Genomic DNA, 21,822 nt, shown 5'->3' on the forward strand with positions numbered 1-21,822 from the left:
TGATTTTTCTCCTGATTGATCCCCGTCTGTCGTGGCGTAGTCACGCTCGGCTCGATCGGAAATGGATCGAGAGAGCTGCCGCGCGCTGCGGGGAGCCACAACAAGTAGCGGTGGCGCCGGCCGGCTGCTGGGCGTGCCAGCTGTTGGTTTGTCGCCTCCTCCAGGGCGCGAGAATCTGGCGTGATGAACTCCCTCCTGTATAGTACTACAACGATTGACTGCCATCTACTGTGACAGTACGGAGCATAGCACATATACTACTGTACAAAGTATGTCTGTATCTACCTAGGACTAGTTAAAGGGATTTAACTTTTGTTTCTACGCTTTGCCATCGAAAAGTTGAACAGAAAACATGTACTACTAGGAGGAGCAGCACGTTTCCTTCTTAATATACGTATGTCCCCGCCGGATACGTTTCCTACCGTAACGTAGATTTCCAATAGAAGCCTTGATTAATTGCCTTGCTGTTGTTGTTATGTCCGCGTCAGGGGGCTCGCTATCACCTGAATAAATCCGTTGTCGCCCACAATTCCACGTACGTACGCCGTGCTAGCTTTTCCATGTAGTACGATAGACCTCGCCACCCTTTGATGGTCATCTCCAAACCACTCCCAAAATACAAATAATGAAATAATCACTCACGCAGCATGTCGTCCGGCCGGGACGTCGTCGCCGTCGTACGGCCAAAGCGCAAAGCCACAGGGGCAGCGACAAACAAAGGGTAGCTAGCCACGCGACCAATACAACCGCCGTGGCGCCGTCGATTCGTTTTCGGGGCGCAAAAGTCTCGACGTGATCAAAGCTAGTAGTACGTATAAGGAAATGGAAAAGATGATGGAGAGATCGACGTCGATATGATGTTCCCTTTCTCCCCTCAAGGTTCTTCGGTCTTTTTTTCTGACGCTGATTCGCATTCGCGCACACACCACACACAGCTCACAATCTCACACATCCATCGTCGGATCAGACCAATCAAAGAATTTTTTTTTTAGAACACCAATCAAAGAATTACTAGTACATTCTTCTACCAGGCACGCCGCTGTGCTGTGTCCAACGAAACGGATCGATCGAGATCATCAAAAATTAATTAACGCAGTGAATTAATTAAGCTGTTCGTCGTCCTGGACCCGGGGACCTTCATTCAATTTGGTGGTACGCTCGCTCACTGCGTATATACTCCATATTAATTGGGGTAATCATGGGAGGGGTACATGATTAGGCCATTCCCAATTCAATAACTAGGATGGTGTACATAGCATTAAATAAGCTGCTACATAGGATAAAAAATGATGTGGCAAGTGAATAAATAAGGAAAGAGAAGGAAACCATGCGAGACATGATTTCTACACAACATCCAAGACATCATGTGAGATAAGTAGCATTAAATTGAAGCATGAAATAGTGGTGTTTGCATTGGAAGAGTAGTGTCTAGTACTAGTTTCTTGATGATGTGGAGTTTATGGAAACTATATCTAGTGTTATGGGTTGAAAATGGTCTTAGGGAAGGACAAAACGTACGCTGGCGCGGCCGGCCGGCTGCAATACTACGCCCACAGCGTGCAAGCGTACGAGTGGTCTCTCCAGCGGCGGTACGGTACACGGTACGCGCGCCACGCGCATACGTCCGCGGCGATCGCAGTCGAGACACCGAATGCGTCCAGGGCGCACCATCATGCATGCGCGCCGGCCCGGCCAGTGATCATCATGGGTCGCCAAACAGTACCATTGGTCGCTGTCCAAGCTAGGTACCACACCGCGCGCTAGCTGCTGCTTGTTAGGTATGTACCCGGCCAACTCGGCCAATTAAGCAGATACTAAACCAGGATGGAGTGGCAGTTACTGCTACTGATCTGTGGGCTTAGAGAAATGGGACGCACATGTCAGTGACAAGTACGGTTTGCAGATGATCGATGCCCAAACAAAATGAGCAAAATTAGATAATTCTTGCGTCCTAAAATAAGTATATTTTTCACCATCTTAAATATACCAATACAAAATTAAAAGATTAGAATACCTTATTTTATTAAATCTCAATGCAACTACTTCCTACTTTTATCTACTCTCGAAACAATTATTTTTTTTATTTTCACAAATTCTAGTGCGATGATTTCTCTAAAATTGAATTTATTTTGGAACAAATGAAAATAGTTAAAAATGAACCTATTACAAGACGGAGGGAGTAAATGTGTGGTATAGTTGATTTAATTTCAGCTGCAATATTGGGTCAACAAGTACTCACTAATGAGTAACCCGTGTCCATTCCTTATACTCATTGGATCGTATAGCATGCATATCGACCAGCATGTAAATAAAGAACGGATAATTGGTGCACTACAGCATTTGCCAACGGACGAGCCGCCTAATAAGCAAAGGCTGCAAGCGCCCTATCGATGGTGCACATACACGTACGAGCAAATGCACGCCACGCACAGCTTAACTTTCCTCCTTTTCTTTTGCACCATAGGCGCCTCCTGCCTCTATCTCTAAACCAGACTGACATGACTAGCTAGCAAGCACGCACGCACGCCATATGATAGAGGGTAATACTAATCCTTTGCACGTTTGTGTGCATGAGGTACTAGTACTGTAAGAAAAGAATGCGTTACCCAACCCACCACTGCACCAGTATTAAAGTCTACTGAGAGGCAGCTGCTAGTTTCTGATGGGAGCGACACTATACTACACGTAGAGACAAGGTGAATAAAGGATGATGCATAATGACGAGGATCAAAGGCATTCAAAGATTAGATTCCTTGTGATTGTGCGGACGATGGTTAGGGCTCAAAAATGGCCCACAAAAGAGAGCACCTAGCAAATGAGCAGATGAGATAGAGGGAGGGAATGAAGCGAGGAGTACTGAAACTTCAATAGTTGAGCACGTACTCGAGTGGTATGAAAGCTCAGCACCGCGTCCACTCCTTTAACTGCAATACTGTGTATACTTCTACTTTACTTGCTGCATTATACGGCCGGGTGGTAATAAGAGCACGGCAAGAAAATCTACACAACTACGCATATAGTCCATCTCTCTCTCATTATGCTGGATGATCGATGGGGATCCGATGTCTACTTGGTTAGGCACATAAAAGAAGATGAAGACGCGCCGGGTGAGGAATTTTTCTTTGTTTTGTTAGAAGAAGGGCGATGTATGTGCAGACATCATCCTAATCAGCAAAGGCAGTAAAGGAATTAATGGTCCAGACTCCTATGGATCAATCGATCGATCGCGGCTTCACGTACGAACGAACCAAAAGGTAAAAGAGGAACAAATTAAGAGAGCCCATCCGAAAGAATGGCAGCTCGATCAAAATGTCGTTGCATCCCGTGCCAAATGCCATGCAGTACTACTAACGGGAGATTGTTCTTTCGGGGGAGATAGGGAAGATTGTTACTCCTTTTCCGCGCCCACGCTTTTCAAACTACTAAACGGTACGTTTTTTACAAAAAAATTTATATAGGAAAATTGCTTAAAAAAATCATATTAATTCATTTTTGAAGTTTAAAATAGTTAATACTTAATTAATTATATGCTAATGATTCACCTCGTTTTACATATCTTTTTAATCTTCTCTATCTACTCCTCCTCAAACACACCGATGTGTTGGGGTCAACAGACGCGCAAGCAAACAGTGGGGGAGACTTTGGATTGGAGCCTTGGAGGAAGCTAGGACAGCCGGTAGCTAGGCACAATAAATTTGCTGTGTGTGCAGTGTACCGGGTCTTTTGAAGAACGATCATTGGAGAGCATATATGGCAAAAATCCCTGTTCCCAGGATACACACCAGGGTGATTTTATTGAACATTCATTTGCTTCAGTACATGACGAATGAAGCGTTTTACAGCTACGCATGGAAGCTGTTCTCTGCTTCGTGCCGAAAGTAAACTGATCAATAAAAGACAGGCTACTAGTATACAATAAAGTTCCTGTGAAATTTATCGTCCCACTCTCTTTCAGCACGTATAAACGAGACTGAGAGTAGTACTACAAATAATTGTGTGATTTGTGACCAAACGGGGAGAAGTGCCTTCGCCAGGACGGCATTAGGGCGACGAGAGCCTAGCGGCTACGTACATGCGCAAAGTTATTAGCAAATGCACACGGACCACACGTGCAATATTCTTGAGAGTGATTGGAGCTAATATCTGCTCCATTGCTAATATGATCTACGTGTCCGTCTACATGTCCGTGTCAGCTACATGGATGGAGGGGAGAAAGGGGTAAGTGAAGCGAGTTTGTCACGATTTGCACAGTGTACCTACCGCGTGTGACGTTGGGCAGCGAAAGCTCAGTCGATCGATCGACGGACGACGACCCATGCGCCAATGATAGTACTTGCCGTAGTACCAATTCACCAGGGAGACGAGAGTACGAGACGCAGTCTGCATGCATACATAATTTCGACGACCTGCAGATCGATTAAAGGCGGCCAATGCAAGCTTGGCGTTTGTCCGCGCCGGCACTGTTTGCATTAGCTGCTATAGCTAGGCTCCGCGTGCGGCCGTGCAGAGTATGGGGTGGCATACTGCTACAGTACATGCTACGCGCTGTGCCGCGGATCGCGACGGCGGCATGACGACGCGCGCTGTATCAACCTCGATAAATCGTCGCGATTGGTAGGAGAGGGATCGGAGGGAGCCAATGCAAGCTTGCCGGCTGTGCGCGATGATGGGGCGAAAACACACACGGAAATTCTCGATCGACCGAACGCTGTTTTCGTAATATGGGTACTGTTTCTGACCGTACTTTTTCTTAATTTTTAAAATTTGGTTTTTCACAATTTCTTTTACATCGTATTAATATCGATACTAAGTAGTTTAAATGATAAATATGATCAATTACCGATCGATCGAGTATCGTGTCCGACTGTTTTCAGCCCGCGCCTGCACACGAGCCGGCGGCTGTTGCGGGGACGGTGGCGTTTAATGTGGATGCCACGGGGACACGGGGTGCGGTGCGCCGGTGCGGTGGCCGGTGGTAGATCGAGCTATAGCGTTAGCCGGAATAGGAGTGGAGTTCGCGCGCCCACGGATCGATCGATCGGTGCCGCCGCGACAGCGTCGGCAGCCGGCAGGGCCGGCCGGCCGGCCTCGCGTACTTCCTCCTCGTGCGTATGGAGTCAAATGCTCCAGGTGTTTCACAGTTGCAGCGAATACGGAGCACAACTAGCTTGGTTCGGTTCCTGTGCGAGAGTAATTTCGCGGTCAGATCACGCCGCGCACGCCTACCTACCTGCACACCTACTTGCACCATTCTACTCCTGCCTGTTCAGTAAGTTCCGGAAGCTCTGAAAATGGGAGCATCTCAGGTACAACTGAAAAAAAGAATCACGAATCTTTTTCAAGGACCAAGTAAGAGCACGAGCTCGAATAAGGCGGAACACAGTGAGCGCCTCTAGCTGCAATGCATGGATTGCATGACTTCATCAGGGGTCAAAGCAGGAATGATGCTACCGCGACAGTTCAAAGTGCGGGCAAGGCTTTTCGTGACACGACCCTTCTCTGGCCGACTGGCCGTCGAAACCCAACCACGACACGCACCACGGGAGAAACAACAGAGGAAGCTTACAAACAAAAGTGCCATCTTATCTTGGCGAGGCGTGGCAGTAGAGCGTATCAGGGCTCCTTCAGTCCAGCAATCAATGTAGGGCATCATGGACATAAACTCGATAACACCAAGCGTACCAGTACGAGAAAAAGGAAACAGGGAGAAAGGTTTTGATGCCCTCTGCAACCTCTACCAACCTGTCTCCACAAAGGCACAAGAAAGCCATCAATGAGCTCTCGTCAGGAAATGGACCTTAATTGTAACAAAGTCAGAAATTACAGAACAGGGTCCACCCGGAACAACGAATCTTCGCTAATTCTGCTGGCAAGTGATCAGCCATAACCATAATACGCTGATTTAAGCCCGTGACATGAGTTATACAAATGCATCCAAGCTTATCAACCAAGTTGCCCGTGCCAGACAAATCAAATTCTGTTGCTAAAGAAATTCATTTGATGTGATTTGGCTAGCAGCCAAAAAAAACTGGAACCGTGTACCCGGTAAAATCTAGACTCCAGACAGAACCAGTACCTTTCCATCATCTCAACCATTAGGAGCAATAGAACTATAGGAGTATACCATGCATGACATGTTTTGGACTCACTATGCATCACTCTTTCATAGGATCTTCAAGCAATTGAATGTGTATAAGGAAGCTAAGACTGCTAGTGGTTCCGAGATGAAGGAACACTTCACAAAGATGCAGCTAGCCACATTGGCATCCCACATGCCAACGACAGCCGGCCTGCAAATCTACAAAGCCCAACAAGTTGGGCCATACAATGGGTCTTTCTCCTCTACAAAACCCAACAGCATGCCAAAATAGGAATAAGTCCACTTCGAATCACTTTACAAGCAACTGCATCTGCAGCATCTCAGATAGGAGTAGGCTGCATCACTAGCCCAAAAGCTTGATCCACAGGAAGGGCACCCCTTCTTGCTGTTTCTGAATGACTTCTGCACACATTCAGCACCGAAAATAAGGTAGTAACACTTTTCGATCACAACCTAAAGGGTATGTTTTTAGATTCAATATGATGACCAAGTTTATAAGAAATGGAGCAAGATTATTCACATTTTTCTGTCGGTTGTGGCCGACACCACATTTCACTATTCCTTCATCTCCTGGAAGGTGTCACAGGGTGGAGATGACATCTCACAGAATTATCTTTCCTTATATAATTCTATAAGCAGACCAGCAATTTATTCCAATCAATCTTTCTTTGATCTTGGCTTGTTTGATCCATTGACCACCTCAATATTTTAGCCTCATCCTGTAAGTCCACCATCTTCCTCCTCAAGCAAACCTTGGCAGGGGCTAGCCATTCCGGGGTCACAAAAGGAAACGAACTTCGTTGCAGCCTCTACCGTCTGTCAATTAAGAGACGGACAAACTATTCTCTTCTGGGAAGATAGCTGGTTGCAAGAGGGTTGCATTCGGTCCATTGCTCCGAACATCTATGATAAAATTCCACCACGCGTGCGCCGGCGTCGAACGGTGGTTGAGGCACTAACAGGTCGCCAATGGATCAAAGACATCCGAGGAGCACTTGGGATCCAGCCTATTCTAGAATATCTAAAGCTTTGGTCGCTTGTCCAAATGATGGATCTTGATCCTACTACTCCTGATTCAATCATCTGGAAATGGGAGAGTTCGGGCCAATACAGCTCAAAATCCGCCTATAAGGCCTTGTTTTTTGGTCGTGTCACCTTCCTTTCCACCCTAATTTGGAAGTCGCTCGCTCCGCCTCGATGCTGCTTCTTCTTGTGGTTGGTCGCAATTAACAGATGCTAGACCGCTGACCGTCTGCGCAGTCGAGGGTTGCCACACCCGGATCGCTGTGTTCTTTGCGACCAGTACGAGGAAAGCATTGATCACATCTTGGTAGCATGCCCTGAATCGAGACAATTATGGTGGTGGACGCTTCAGGCAATAAGGAGTCCGAACTGCTTACCTGTCAATGAGCCATCCTTCCACAATTGGCTCTGTGAGAGCCGAATGAAGATTGGGGAGCGGCATCGTCGAGGCTTCGACACTGTCGTGACACTGATGGCTTGGACAATTTGGAAAGAACGGAACAACCGAATCTTCAATCAACAACAAAGGTCTTGGACCGAAGTGGCGAAAGCAATGGCGGAGGAGGCCATGCTTTGGAAGTCGGCTAATCACGGGATCCCCGCTATTTGGCCTTTACGAGGTCGTGGTAGCCAAATTTAGTGCGAGATATTCCTATAGTTTTCCATAGCATCCTGTATCGGTCCCCTGCTTGTTTTCCTTTTATCCTTGTAAATAACTTTTATTTCTCTTAATGGAAAAAATGCACTCCTTGCGTATTCCCCAAAAAAAAAAGTCCACCATCTTTCTTTGAGCATTGCCCAACGAAACAGATCCCTACCACATCTAACCAAACTTTTAACTGCAAATGGATTAGGACTTAGGAGAAACCGTGTCTTCATCAGTCCCGTAAGCAACTAAGCATATCATATTTTTTGTATCCTTATGCATTACCTTGTCTCATTGTAGAGATCCACCATGCTGTTTGCCTGCTGCAACTCCTGTGCAAGGTGTATACCACTAAATGCAAACCATCTTCAACCTGTTTCACTATGACACCTTCCATAAAGATCTGCAGTAACATTTAAAAACAATAAGATTGCAACACAACTCATTAAGAAATATTCTTCTTTGATCCAAACAATTTATAAATCAAGCTAACATGACCTCTTCAGGACTTACATGACCGTGTGTCCCTCTTTAGAACTTACACAGGTGATGATTGCTCGTATATATTTTACTAAGCAACCCAACATGTATATTGTGCATTACTAACTTTAGATTTTCTAAAAATTCAGCACATATTATCACGCTAACAATGTGAAGAACTACTGTGTAGATATTATTTTTTGCTAAACGAACAAGATAAATTTGGGTGATAGGCAGATTCAAGTGCAACAAAAGGGGCAAGCGCTTTCAAGGTTTTCGTTCATTCAACAGGAAGTGTTAACTGAGGAATAGAAAGTGTGTTTCACAAACTGCAAGTGCCAATAACCAGTTTTTTTTTTTTTTTGCCAGTTCTTTGCCCAGGCTAACTTTTTACTCAGGCTGACTGAGGAACCTAGATACACTATAATATGACTGGGAATTCGCCAGAAACTTGGTAGCATCATAAAAAAACCAGCTGTAGTAGTCACATGCTTAGGAATATGCTTTTTGGGAGGCTTATTGCCTTATTCCTTCATATTCTACGTTGATTACGGCTGGCAGAATTCTGAGCAAGGACTACTGCTTCTGTGAACAGAAACAACATAGTACAAATCTATCACAAGCTGTTCAAATGAAACACTTGGTAAATGTTTGAAGACTTGTGGTTTTTTGGAGTAAAGGAAACATAGAAGTATAGCTAGCCTTCTCCCAAGGCTTGTTAACCAGACCAAGGGTCTCATTATTAGCACTCTGCTGCTGTTTTAGATCATTAATTTACTCCCAAGGGAACAGTACTCCAACTTATGGACTTCTAGCTATTCCAAAAGTTTTTGATTTCTGCATTGAAGTATAGCAAAACCAAGCCGTCAACAAAAAAGAATAGTGTGAAATCTACAAGTTCAACAGCATATTGAAAGGAAGTAATGCGACTTAAGTACACAAAAGGCACAAAAGAAACATCAAGATGAGCCCTATGAAGCTAGCTACTTCATTTGTTTAAAGGAGAGCAAAATTCAAGTATACAACGCGGAACCGGTGTTCTCGTGCATTTCTCTGAAGAGAAGCAGGCCTTGTGGGCCATCTCTAAAACGCTGGTTCGAGGTAGTCCGCGTATGATCCTACCTCTAACTCGAAAAGGCTCGAGATGCCCTCTAGAGAGTGACGCGTTAATGCAACTTTACCATACTGCTGGAATTAAGGGCAAACAGTGCATGAGCAGGAGACATTACTGTTTATTGCGTGCAGAGAACACTAGAATATCAGTATGGCAAAGTATTGTCAAGGGTATTAATATGCCCTTTGGCAGTTGACACATTTCACTAATACCCTTTAACAAGAATAAAAGTGCATTTAATGATCAGGCATCTCTTTTGCAAATCTATGACGTAGTTTGAGCATCCTTTGGCAGGCTAGTGAAAAGTAACAAAATAACTCTCCATTTGAAAGAGTGCAGCAATCATACAAGCCGAAAACTGCATGATTGCTAGGAAAAAAGTACAGTTTATTTTGCTGTGTCATAAACAAGAGTGATCTGGTAACCTCAGTAAATGGCGGCAATATGGCATTTGGCATATCACAATTGTTCTCTCCCAAGTTCCGGTCTATTCTCTTTATAAATGGAAGTGAGTATAAATTAGTTTATACTTATATGAAAAACATCAATACTCTTTAGTCAGCTTATTAGCAGCAGAAGGTGAGCTGTGGCATAACAGATCATACTTGATTCACCATAATTTTCCCTAGCAGAAATAATGAACATGTCTTTCGAATTATCTCCCATCTAACTCACAGCATGCACTCCCTCTGTATATTCGTTGTGGCATGTACTTATATTTTGGGATGACATGCTAGATTGGCCATATTCGTCAGTTTCCCTGAATTCCTGATTGCCGTTGATAATATCCTCTAGGAAGCATATTACTCTACTGATTCTGAGTTTTAAGCAAGATCAAGTAGTCCTAATTACTCCCATAATCTTGCAGCTGCTTGACATCTTAGAATGATACTATCTGTTGTTTCTCGTGCTGGGCATAAATCACCGTGGGGATTCTCATCCCATTTTTTCCTTGCCATATTGGCCTTAGCATTCGGTCTCTGAAAACCAACTAGAGGAATATACAACAAGGGCAAGCTCTCCCTTCAAACTATGAAGTGATGAGTAGAATAACTGGTGCTAAGAAGCTCCAATGGATTCACGAACTATCACAAGGCAATTGACTCAAGCTAACCAGAATACCAGATGCAAAATCCAAACTAAATTGAAGTCACAAACTTGAACATTTGAACGCATCAACACATATATGCACTTCATCCTACTTGTTTCACCCAGAAATCAAGCGAGAAGGAACTACTAAATTCCGAACGAGGGTGTACCTTCTTTTCGTCGGAGCGCGGGGGAGGCACGGACCGATTGGTGGCTGCCACCGCAGCCGGCGAGGCGGCGCCGGTGCAACAGAGCTGGAGCGCTGCCGCTCCGGGTCAGGATCATCAGTGCCCTCCATGATACGAACCCTAACCACCCCTCCCAATGCGCCCAAACCACCGTACCAATCCCTCCTCCGGCGAGGCGAAGGGGAAAGGCACCAACCCCCAGCCTAATCCCCGGATTGCGATTTGAGGTAGCAAGCCGAGGAGGTGGGAGAATTTGGGGGCATTTAACTATTTGCGGTGGTTTTGGCTGCGTCTGCGAGAGGTGGGAAAAAAAAGTTGGCATGGATCCAATTAACCCTTGTTATAGCCAACACCAAAAGGAAAAGCACGTGCTCGTGTCAAACCGCAGCCGCTCTCGCGCACCGCACCAGCTCGGGAGCCCGGTCATCACCTACTCCGCCCGCCGCCACCATCTACAAGTACCCAAAACACGGTGCCGCACGTCCGACGCCGCAGTCTTGTAGTCTCGTGCACCAATCGTCGCGCCGCGGCGACGTTAGGCATTTCGTCGAACACCTAGAGCGCAGCCATGATGCTCACCAAGCCCCACCCTTCGTCCCGCCTCCTCCTCCCCACCACCACAGCGCTCCCAAATCCTAGCCCAAACCCTAGCCGCGTCACGCCCCTGGCTTCCGGCCGTGGCCGCCGCGGCCACCACCGCGTGTGCGCCTCCTCCGTGGCGCCCGCGCAGCCCGCATCGGTGGCCCAGCCCACGGCACCGGCGCTGAGCCGCGTGGACGTGCTCTCGGAGGCGCTCCCGTTCATCCAGCGGTTCAGGGGCAAGACGGTGGTGGTGAAGTACGGCGGCGCGGCGATGAAGTCGCCCGAGCTGCAGTCGTCGGTGATCCGCGACCTGGTCCTCCTCTCCTGCGTCGGCCTCCGCCCCGTGCTCGTGCACGGCGGGGGCCCGGAGATCAACTCGTGGCTGGGGCGCGTCGGCGTCGAGCCGCAGTTCCGGAACGGCCTCCGCGTCACGGACGCGCTCACCATGGAGGTCGTGGAGATGGTGCTCGTCGGCAAGGTCAACAAGCAGCTCGTCTCCCTCATCAGCGTCGCCGGCGCCACCGCCGTCGGCCTCTGCGGCAAGGACGCGCGCCTCCTCACCGCGCGCCCTTCCCCCGACGCCGCCGCACTCGGCTTCGTTGGCGAGGTGACGCGCGTCAACCCGTCCGTCCTCCGCCCCATCATCGAGTCCGGCCACATCCCGGTCATCGCGACCGTGGCCGCCGACGAGACCGGGCAGGCCTACAACATCAACGCCGACACCGCGGCCGGCGAGATCGCCGCCGCGTTGGGCGCGGAGAAGCTGCTGCTGCTCACCGACGTGTCCGGGATACTCGCCGACCGCAATGACCCCGGGAGCCTTGTGAAGGAGATCGACATCGCCGGGGTGCGGCAGATGGTGGCCGACGGGAAGGTGGGCGGCGGGATGATCCCCAAGGTGGAGTGCTGCGTCCGCGCGCTGGCGCAGGGCGTGCACACCGCGAGTATCATCGACGGCCGCGTCCCGCACTCGCTGCTGCTGGAGATCCTCACCGACGAGGGCACCGGCACCATGATCACTGGCTGAATTTCTGAATTTCTGGGCAGGCAATAAGCATGGTTAATTCAATTCTTCGTTGTTTTTGGCATCTTTTTTTGGGGGATTGGTTGTTCGAACTTGGAATTGATCTTGGAACCAGATGGTTTTGCACCCTTGGATGTAACAGAAATGTGATCTTGAATCTCATTGCTATGAGAAACGTCGATGAAAAGGGAAAACAGAATTCAATTTTGTGAGTGCACAATCAATCTTGGTGCAGATTTATTCGGATGAAAAGTTACAGTGTCAATTCAAACTTCCAAACATAAGCGCATATGCTTTGTTTGGTGCGGTTTGACCTAAGGTTGGTGGGTGCTTGTGGATTTGTTGCTCGACATTCTTAGCGTGGACGGGGAAGGTAGCTTCAGAGATTGGGCTTGACAACCACGGTCAACTTGCTGCTGCAAGGCGGCAACGCGACGGGCGAGTTCCAACCCATCGTCCAAGCAAGCGGAACTATTTATCTATTCTGAAGTATATTAATCTCCCAGTGAAAATGGGACACAGACAAACCAATCCTTTACAACAGACTAACAGGGTCAAATGATACAGAAATCATCGATGTACAATTTCGTGTGAATTTAAGTTAGATAGCTTGGAAATCATGAGCTGTCCTACAAAACATGCACACACGGCTTGCAGAATCTTGCATCACCACACTTTGAAATCCCACGGCTCAAAACTGTGTTCAAAAGCACCAGGAAATTTAATGAGATAAGACTGAAGGGAAGCTTAAATATTGAGATTTACTATGATAAAATCATGATTCCAACACAGGCAATTAAACTTCTGAGCCTGACAAACTAGGATTGGCATCAATGTTGGCTAAACTAAGATGAATAGAGGTGCTCCTGCGCATAGCTAAGAGACCACAAAACAACGAAATGTAAAGTCGACGGATTGTTGTGCTCACTTGATACGAGCAATGGCCACCACGATGAAGATGAAAACTGAGAGCATGAATGACACCTTCACTGCATCAGTGTAAAGGTCGGGCTTCGCTTCATCATCATCAGAGTGGAAAAGCATGTTCACAATCTTCATTATATTATTCATGAATTCCATTATTTTTGCTTGGGTGTTGCCCAGAATCCACTTAAGCACTCCAGCAGGACCACCAGGGTTTCCCTTTCTACCTGCTGCTTCTTTGTCTGAAAGATGGGTAGATTACAATGAACAGCTAGGAAGTAAAGGCATAAATCAGTAGAATTTGTAAGTATTTGCATGTTTTGCAGTACTAAGGTGAAAAGGATCATCAAAATGATGCTGTATTGCTGTGACAAGTTAGTCTTTTTGGAAAAAAGAGAAGGCCAAATAGTATTGCTTATGACCAGCAAATCTAAACATGAAAATTTTAGTGTAACATACCATCCTGGAAAGATCTCCTGAATTCTTGCACTGCCTCGTTGTTCATAACAGCATCCCATACAGCCCTGTCGCATGACAAGGACATGACCATTTTCTGCATTGAAGACAAGGTTAGCAGAGTCAGTGCAGAGACGAATTGTTCATGAACTTCTATGTCAGAACTTCGGACAGAAGCCAGCAAAAGTACATCAAAAGTTGAAAGGACTATGTAAAATGACATGTTCCAATTGAGAATAAATGATACAAAGTAATAAACATTCTGGAGCACCTGAAGATTGTTAGGTCTCATTCAGGTGAACATTAGGATCTTTTTTGCAATAGATGGAGCAAAAGTTGAAAGGACTATGTAAATGACATGTCCCAATAGATAATGATATAACATAATAAATTGTTACAGAGCACATCAGAATTGGTTATATCTTTCTCACCTGAACATTAGGATCTTTTTGCAATAAACTGATATAACATAATAAATTGTTACAGCGCACATCAGAATTGGTTATATCTTTCTCACCTGAACATTAGGATCTTTTTGCAATAAACTGATATAACATAATAAATTGTTACAGCACACATCAGAATTGGTTATATCTTTCTCACCTGAACATTAGGATCTTTTTGCAATAAACGGAAGGCATCCAAAACATTTCTATGTTCCCTTGTCAGAAGAGCAGTTGAGTTGAGAGCATAGGCAGCAGGTTCAATCCAGTCATCTGATCCTGATGAATTGCCAGATGACGAATGTACTGAGGTGGACAATGCTGATTGCTCCTCAGTTTCATAAGAATGCGCACGAAAAGGATCACCAAATACCCTGAATGCAAATGGTAGCCTGATCAGATGGAGCAAACAACACAGACTACATCTAAATGGCTCATGTTCAGCATAGATGATTGACAGTATATTGTATGACAGCTCCATCTAAAACAATGTTCTTCTTGTCTTCAAGATTATATGAGTACAGTACGGAGATTAGTTTATTAGTTTAGATCCATTTTCAACAAAAGATAGCAAACTTGATCTTTTGTGTAGCCATAAGCCCATGAATATCATCGGTTATGACAAGAACACAGTTTGTTAGGTCGCTTCTGAATAATAGAAGAAACCCAAAGTGTATAAGAAACTCAGCCATGGGATTGGAAAAGGCTGCAAGCAAATCTTGAATGTTACTACTCTTCCAGTCATAATTCTGTATGTAACTACAGGTATATATCTTGAATTTTGATACCCTCAATAGGTGGATCCATGTATTGTCCAATTTTAATCCTTTAAAATTCCATTCAGAAATCACCTACTTTCTCCATCCCAAAATATAGCTACTGAATTAGACACAACCTACCCTCTATCCTGATTCGTACTAATAGGTTGTGTTAACTGTGTTGCCATATTTTGGGACGGAGGAGGTATAGTACTACAGCACATGCCATGGAACAGTCCAAATTTTCAAGAAACGTAAGCCCTTTAACGAACTCATGATTGTTCATTCATGAACTCTGCACGGCAAGTGTTCCAAGGTCCGTTGGCATCTGTCCGTGCAGATCACGGAAGTACACGATGCTTCCCCAGGCTCACATCCAATTATGGAGGAGAAACCAAACCAACCAATTGCAAACATTGAACAGCACACGACAAAGACCATCACAACCTGCCACTGGAGCACGGATTTGAACACTAATAACGACAAACAGCAGATTTTCGCTGACTTTCTCGCATCAAACCATATTACCAATACGGTTCCAATCTAAATCAATCAATTCGATCAAAACTAACTGACATAATCATTCACAGCAACCTGATTTAGGCGAGGATTTAAGCGAGAGGCAAACGAATCTTACTCCTCGATGCTGGTGAAGGCTGCGCGGACCTCGTCGCCGGTGGGCGGCGACCAGAACACCACCCTGTACTCCTCCTCCTCCTCCGCAACAGGCACGGGGGCCCCATGAACCGCCTCCTCGGCCCCGGCGACGACCTCCTCCCACTCCTCCTCCCCCTCGCGGCGCATCGTGCGGGACTCCCAGCACGCGGCCGCGGCGATGGCGGAGGGCGGGGGCGGCGAGGTGGCGCGCAGGAGGCGGCCGCCGGAGCGGGTGCGCGGGCGGCCACCGGATGAGGAGGAGGCGGCGACGGGGGACGTGGCGGAGGTCGAGGCGCCCCCTCCGCCGCCGCCGCTGCCGAGCGCCGACGAGGAGCGCACGGCGCGGGTGGCGACGCGGAGGAGGTGCCTCCCGGGCGGGTTCCGCATGGCGGCGGCCGGCGAGGCGAAGCTTATCGTCGAGGCCGCCTCGGCTTCGGCTGCGCGGCGCTAACCCAATCTGCTCTTCTTCCCCTTGTTTTTCTGACTGCTGCGGCTTGTGATGATGTGGTGGAGAATAAATTTTTGAAGGCTTTTGACTGGGATAGGAAGGGTGGTTGCAATATCTGTTGTGGTTTCATATCTGGATGGAGGTGGAGTATTGCTTGGGGTCACCCACAATTCCTACCTTGTTGTAGCTCCTCGTTTGGTTTCTTGTGGAATTGGAGCATGCCTATTGGTTGCTTTATTTGTCTACTCTTCTACTACTTTTATATGATAAACATGTGACAAATATATATAACTTTTTAGAAGTATTTTCATTATTTTCTTATGGAAGAGTAGTATGACATTGTTAAGAAAAAACAATTCATTTACAAGTCGATAACTAAGAGATTATTTGAGAGAAGGAGAAAGGAGAATATTGAAAAGATACCTAAAACGAGATGAGTCATTGTTGTATAATTAATTAAGTATTAATTATTTAAATTTAAAAATAAATTAATATGATATTTTAACATTCGGGAAGCGTGTGCGCGGAGAACGAGAGAAATCTCCTCTCTTTCTCCATTGATCAAAAATTTTTGTTGATGAGGAAACTCTCATCAAATAGTAATCTCATAAAGAGTTTGCTCGGTTATGTTTTACCATGTCCGCAATGCAGTTGCAATCGACAACTACAATTACCGACGCCAACAAATGAATTTCAATACTTGGTTGTTGTAGCTGCTATAATGGTTTTATTGTAAATCGCATAACTAAACTGGATTAAAGATGATACATAGATGCGGTGAGCGTAATAAGAAAAAGAGCTGCACATAATGCTCTTCTCTCTCTCATCACGCATACAGAGAAACCCTCCCCAATATTTTCTCCTTTATTCAAGAGCATTTTTCCACATAGTGTTTAAAAGGTAAACTCAAATGATATTTATAAAAAAAGTATATCCCAGTAGCATATTTTATTCGTCCACTCGTTTTTGGGGTGAGGAAAAAAAATCTTGTATTGTGCTCGTCATTGAAAATACGAAACAGAAAAAAAAAATCACCTACTCGAAATTAATTAAAATCTTCTTGTTTGGTTCCACGCATTCAGCTTACGTGGAGCAACCATTTTCCATGCCCTTGGCTCTTCGTTGCACCATGCTTGATGCTTCCTGGTCATAGGGTAGAATTCATCCACGTCGCTTTGCAGGCTTGCAGCACCTGACTGCTACGTGCACCCGGAGTACTACTCATAAAACAGGATTTGTCAGACACAGGCACACAGCGAACCTAAACGACGGACCTTTTCAGGCCCCACGTGCCATTGCTTTCACGGATCAGATACTCTCCGCGTCTCCACGACGAGCAGAAAGCACCAACTAATCAGCTACAGCGTGCGCAAATCTCAAACTAGCACCACGCTAATTTAACCTTCTCAGTCGATTTATCATTACAAAAACATGCGCAAAACCAATCAAATTTACGCACGGGATCGATACGAGACTTGGTTCTTGCTTGTGACGAACTCAGAACGACGGCAGCTAGCGGCCTAGCGCGCGTGGCTGCTGTCTTCACGCCACCATGCACCGCGCCTGTATCGAAACCGTAACGCGACCAGCTGATACGTACGCGTACGCGCGGGGAGCGGGACGTGCGGCGCCGAAACCGCAGCCAGCCATGCCCGAGGCAATTGGATAGCGTGCGACGATCGAGAAGAGAGGGTGCGGCGGCTCGACGAGGAAGGTAGCGTACGTGCGTAGAACAACAACGTCTGATCGATGCATGGATGGGTGCTCGCGAAGGTTCGATCGGCGCGTTCGCCGAGACGGTATATATCCTGGCACGAGCCGAGAAACAATTTTTCAGTTGGAGGAAGTTGGAAGCGATGGAACAACGGCGAGATGGATGGAAGTGAACCGGTTTGTGATTACTACCTTTGGGCATGATCAGGAATATTTCAATGCCTGATCCTGATAAATGGAAATATCCAGTCCTGAAAAGTAAATTCAAAAACAACGGCCGGTCCGCCGTCGCCATGTCTCTAGTACCATGGACGAACTAGTTTATTATTAGAGTAAATTGCGCCAGCGGTATAAAACTTGGCAGGTGGGTGCGATTTAGTGTAAAAACTTGTAAAATAAGCAAACTGGTACATAAACTTAACAATCATGTGCATTTTGATAAAAACACGGTTACATACCTATGGTTCATCGTATTTTATTGGTTGTATTTGTAAACATGACTGCTAGATTAATTGTTGGCAATGAGTATGTTTTACAATGCTCATCACCGAATTTGTATGATCATATGGATCGCTCGGAAATTTTGTTAGTTGGCATGCACTTAGTTTTGATAATCATTATTTTTCTAATTTTAAATAATAGGTTATTTTAGTATTATAACCAAGCAAATGCAATACATCTAAAACTTTATTCGGAACTCAAGATGACCTAACTGGCTACTTTTTCTTTACATAGCTGAAAAAGTATGGTGTGGAAGATAGATATTTTAACAAAAATGCACGCACTAACCAAGTTGTTACATCTATATAATCAATTTTCAAATTCTTGCACTAAATCGCACCCACCTACCAAGATTGTGTACTGTAGACGCAATTTACTCTTATTATTACAAGCATGAGCTCATGAGCAATAACCTTGGCTAATAAATTGGTAACGCGATGAAAAAGTCATCCAAGAAACAGAAGTCATCGAACACGATCATGATAGGGATTAGTAAGGAATGTTTAATTTGGTGCGATCGAAAACGTCTTGTGTGAAAGGTCCTCCAACTGCAGAAGAGGTGCGCAAATGTATTGCTGATCGACCATAAATGGATTAATGAACCAGGAAACATGAATATCTAATCTATTAATATGATCCTTTCCTTGAGTGGGCCTCGAACATATGATCCTTTGAGAGTTGAGTGGGCCTCGAACTGAGGGACTATGAAGGTTGTGCCATTCAACATCGCGGCCCAAGTATCATTCATTTTTCTGCCATGCCAGGACAACAAATTTTGATCAAACGAAAATCTTTGAAACGTGGATTGGTTGGGGTGCGCCATGCCTAAGCAGTAGTGCAACGCTAGGGCGACACGCGAGAGCCCCAGCAGCAAGCTACTGTGGTGGGCCCTCCCCCACAAAAAATAAATTTAATATCGAAGTGGACACATGGCCCACATATCAGATATTAAACTGATAAGAACAGATACTACACTTGATCTTAGCCAAAAGGCCGAGAAAGGTATGAGTAGCTACGTTGCCTTGCCCATCGTTTTATACCAGGCTCCGCCTTATCCTCCACTCTCGCCAGGCGAGGTGGTACTAATCTCGCATTGGCTTCTCCTACTCTGCGTCGATCTAATGGGCCTCCTGCTTCGACCGGCCCATTTAACTTGTCCAGGCACGATCGGCCGCCCACGTGGCCCTTGGCGGTCGGAACTGCACGAATCGCGACGCGAGATCGGACGGGTGTGGCTGGCTCGGGAGATGTGGAACGGGGCTTGTTGACTTGTCCGGCCCGGATTGACGCCGGGAGCGAATCGACGACGACTGAGCTGCTGGATTTTTTTTTCGCCCCACTAATCCGGCCCTGATACCGTGTAGCACGACGGCCACCGGGGAGGTCGCCGCCGATGAGCCCCACCATGAGCCTTCTCTCGTCGTCCTCATCCTCGTTCTTCCGCCGCAACTGCCGCTCATCTGCTCGCCAGTTCCGTCAGCTGGTACGGACTCTCCTGATCTCGCGATTAGTTTATCTGTAGCTTTTGTTCGTCGTTAGCTGTTTTTTTATGTTTGTTACTGGACGGTTCGTGGTGTCTTCAGGGGCGGTGCTAAAGTGTAATGGAGGATGGTGCCACTTGCTTAATTTATTCTACTTTAGATCGAGTTTAAGCTCATACGGGTGTCTAAGTTTATATTAAGGCGGGTGCATATATGGTAAAAATAGATAAGATATAGCTTAAAATAAAATTTTGACCGGTTCCTAGCCCTGTCTTTGAATGGATCCATGATGCGTTCTGTGCTTTGGTCGTTGGGGTTGGGTGTAAGAGACAGTAGCGTCGGTCCCTGTGGCCCTGTGGGCGCGTAGATTGAGTTAGCTGCGTGGAATGGTGTATGGTAAACACTACTCCTACCTGTTTGGATTTTAGGATTTGCTTAGGAATTTTTGTTTGGATTTTCTGAGGTTATCCTTGGACTCCTTACCAGCGTGCACTACATCAGTTTCTTCGAATTGCGTCCAGCTAGCTAGGGGTAGGATGAGCAATGGTACGTACTATGTACCTGGAAACCAAGGTGATACTTGAGTGAAATCTATAGTTTTTGTGTGAACATTGTAGCTTGAGATCGAGCAACCCATTGTTTCACTTAATTGTTTGTTAGCAAATAAAGATTATTTATAAGTAAAACTTTTATATATGTGTTTTCAGGCGATGAGTAGGCGTGGGTGGTTGCGGAAGCGCTGAGGCGTTGCCTCCAAGGTAGCCCAACAAGATTGACACGGGAGACTAAGTGTGTCATTCTATTCTTTTAATATATTGACGTGTAATCCTTTTACGCGTTCGAGAAAAAGACTAAATGTGTCACTTCATTTCGTCCTTGTGACCCGTAAAAGAAAAGCAAATGAAGTAAAATAAACTATGATTAAGAAAACAAATGGAAACTTACTCCAAGTTGTAACATTTAAATTTTAAATTATAAGTATAAGTCAAATAATGACTGAGACCTCGAATGAGTAGTTTATGTTAATGACCATGCTACAAAAGTTGACTCTTGCTCTGTTTGCGTAGCTGAGCTTGTGAACTGTCTCAGTTCGATACACGATTGATAGGCCTAGTAGTATTGTTGCTTTCCACTGCCTGTAAATGAAAAGGCTCAATTACTGCCGCTTGTTTAGTTCGTGGAAAAAAAATTTTTAGTTGTCACATTGGACGTTTGACTGAATGTCGAAAAGGGTTTTCGGATACGAATGAAAAATCTAATTTCATAACTCGCCTGTAAACCGTGAGATGAATCTTTTGAGCCTATTAAACCGTCGTTAGCACAGGTAGGTTACTGTAACACTTATGGCTAATCATGGACTAATTAGGCTAAAAAGATAATTTGGTTTTATCTATATTTAATGCTTTATACATGTGTCCAAATATTTGATACGATGTTTTTGGAAAAAAAAATTTGAGAACTAAACTGGGCCTAATGGGCTTTCCCCGACGCCCTGACGGAAAGGGCAAAAACGTCTTCGGAATACAGATGAGATATTACTGCACGTTTGCATTTTTCAGTCATTCACCTACATCTCTACTGATCCTTTTACAGATTATTCGTGTTACAAGTATGCACATTTTATTCTTCAGCCCCAACACCACGCCCTTGCGATAGAACGGACGGGCAGCGAGAGGGATTAGTAAAGAATAACACAGTAAAGAAACAGAAGTCATCGAATAACAGCCATGCAGGTTCGGAATTGGATTGATCGACCAGAAAAGGTTCGGAAACGGATTAATCGACCAAAAGGTTCGGAAACGGAAATGGACTAATCGACCAGGAAAAATGCCCCCGTCCATCCGGTGATTATACTGATATACTAATTTGATATACTAATTTTCAGCCCAGGCAGCAATTCAGCATTGCGCTGCGGTAGGCAAGTTGAAAAAAATATTTATAACAAATGAAAATCTATACAACTAAATGAGCAGATCAAAATCTTTGAAACGTGGATTGGTTGGGGTGCGCCGGGCCCAAGCAGTAGTGCAACGCTAGGGCGACACGCGAGAGCCCCGATAGCAAGCTACCGTGGTGGGCCCTCCCCACAAAAAATAAATTTAATATCAAAGTGAACACATGGCCCACATACCAAATATTAAACTGATAAGAACAGATACTACACTTGATCTTAGCCAAAAGGCCGAGAAAGGTAT

At 45.6% G+C, this 21,822-nt stretch overlaps 2 protein-coding genes and 2 non-coding genes across 4 annotated transcripts; 1 reads left to right on the forward strand and 3 right to left on the reverse strand.

Moving 5' to 3' along the window:
* The first annotated feature begins 11,090 nt into the window (after nucleotides 1-11,090).
* Nucleotides 11,091-12,466, forward strand: LOC127762164 (uncharacterized). The gene has a single exon (XM_052286549.1). It carries the CDS (start codon nucleotides 11,209-11,211, stop codon nucleotides 12,247-12,249), a length of 1,041 nt encoding a protein of 346 aa, XP_052142509.1. The 5' UTR covers nucleotides 11,091-11,208; the 3' UTR covers nucleotides 12,250-12,466.
* A 254-nt stretch (nucleotides 12,467-12,720) lies between these two features.
* Nucleotides 12,721-16,001, reverse strand: LOC127762165 (uncharacterized). The gene is made up of 5 exons (XM_052286550.1): nucleotides 15,465-16,001; nucleotides 14,230-14,443; nucleotides 13,630-13,723; nucleotides 13,175-13,412; nucleotides 12,721-12,943 (listed from the first exon to the last, which is right to left on the reverse strand). The coding sequence occupies exons 1-5, from the start codon at nucleotides 15,869-15,871 to the stop codon at nucleotides 12,913-12,915; spliced, it is 984 nt and encodes a 327-aa protein (XP_052142510.1). The 5' UTR covers nucleotides 15,872-16,001; the 3' UTR covers nucleotides 12,721-12,912.
* A 2,954-nt stretch (nucleotides 16,002-18,955) lies between these two features.
* Nucleotides 18,956-19,152, reverse strand: LOC127764863 (U2 spliceosomal RNA). The gene has a single exon (XR_008016005.1). It is a non-coding gene; the product is annotated as a U2 spliceosomal RNA (small nuclear RNA).
* Nucleotides 19,153-21,626: 2,474 nt separating this feature from the next.
* Nucleotides 21,627-21,822, reverse strand: LOC127764866 (U2 spliceosomal RNA). The gene has a single exon (XR_008016007.1). It is a non-coding gene; the product is annotated as a U2 spliceosomal RNA (small nuclear RNA).

The sequence above is a fragment of the Oryza glaberrima genome, chromosome 2 (assembly GCF_000147395.1).
Source record: "Oryza glaberrima chromosome 2, OglaRS2, whole genome shotgun sequence".
In the NCBI taxonomy this organism is placed as follows: domain Eukaryota; kingdom Viridiplantae; phylum Streptophyta; class Magnoliopsida; order Poales; family Poaceae; genus Oryza; species Oryza glaberrima.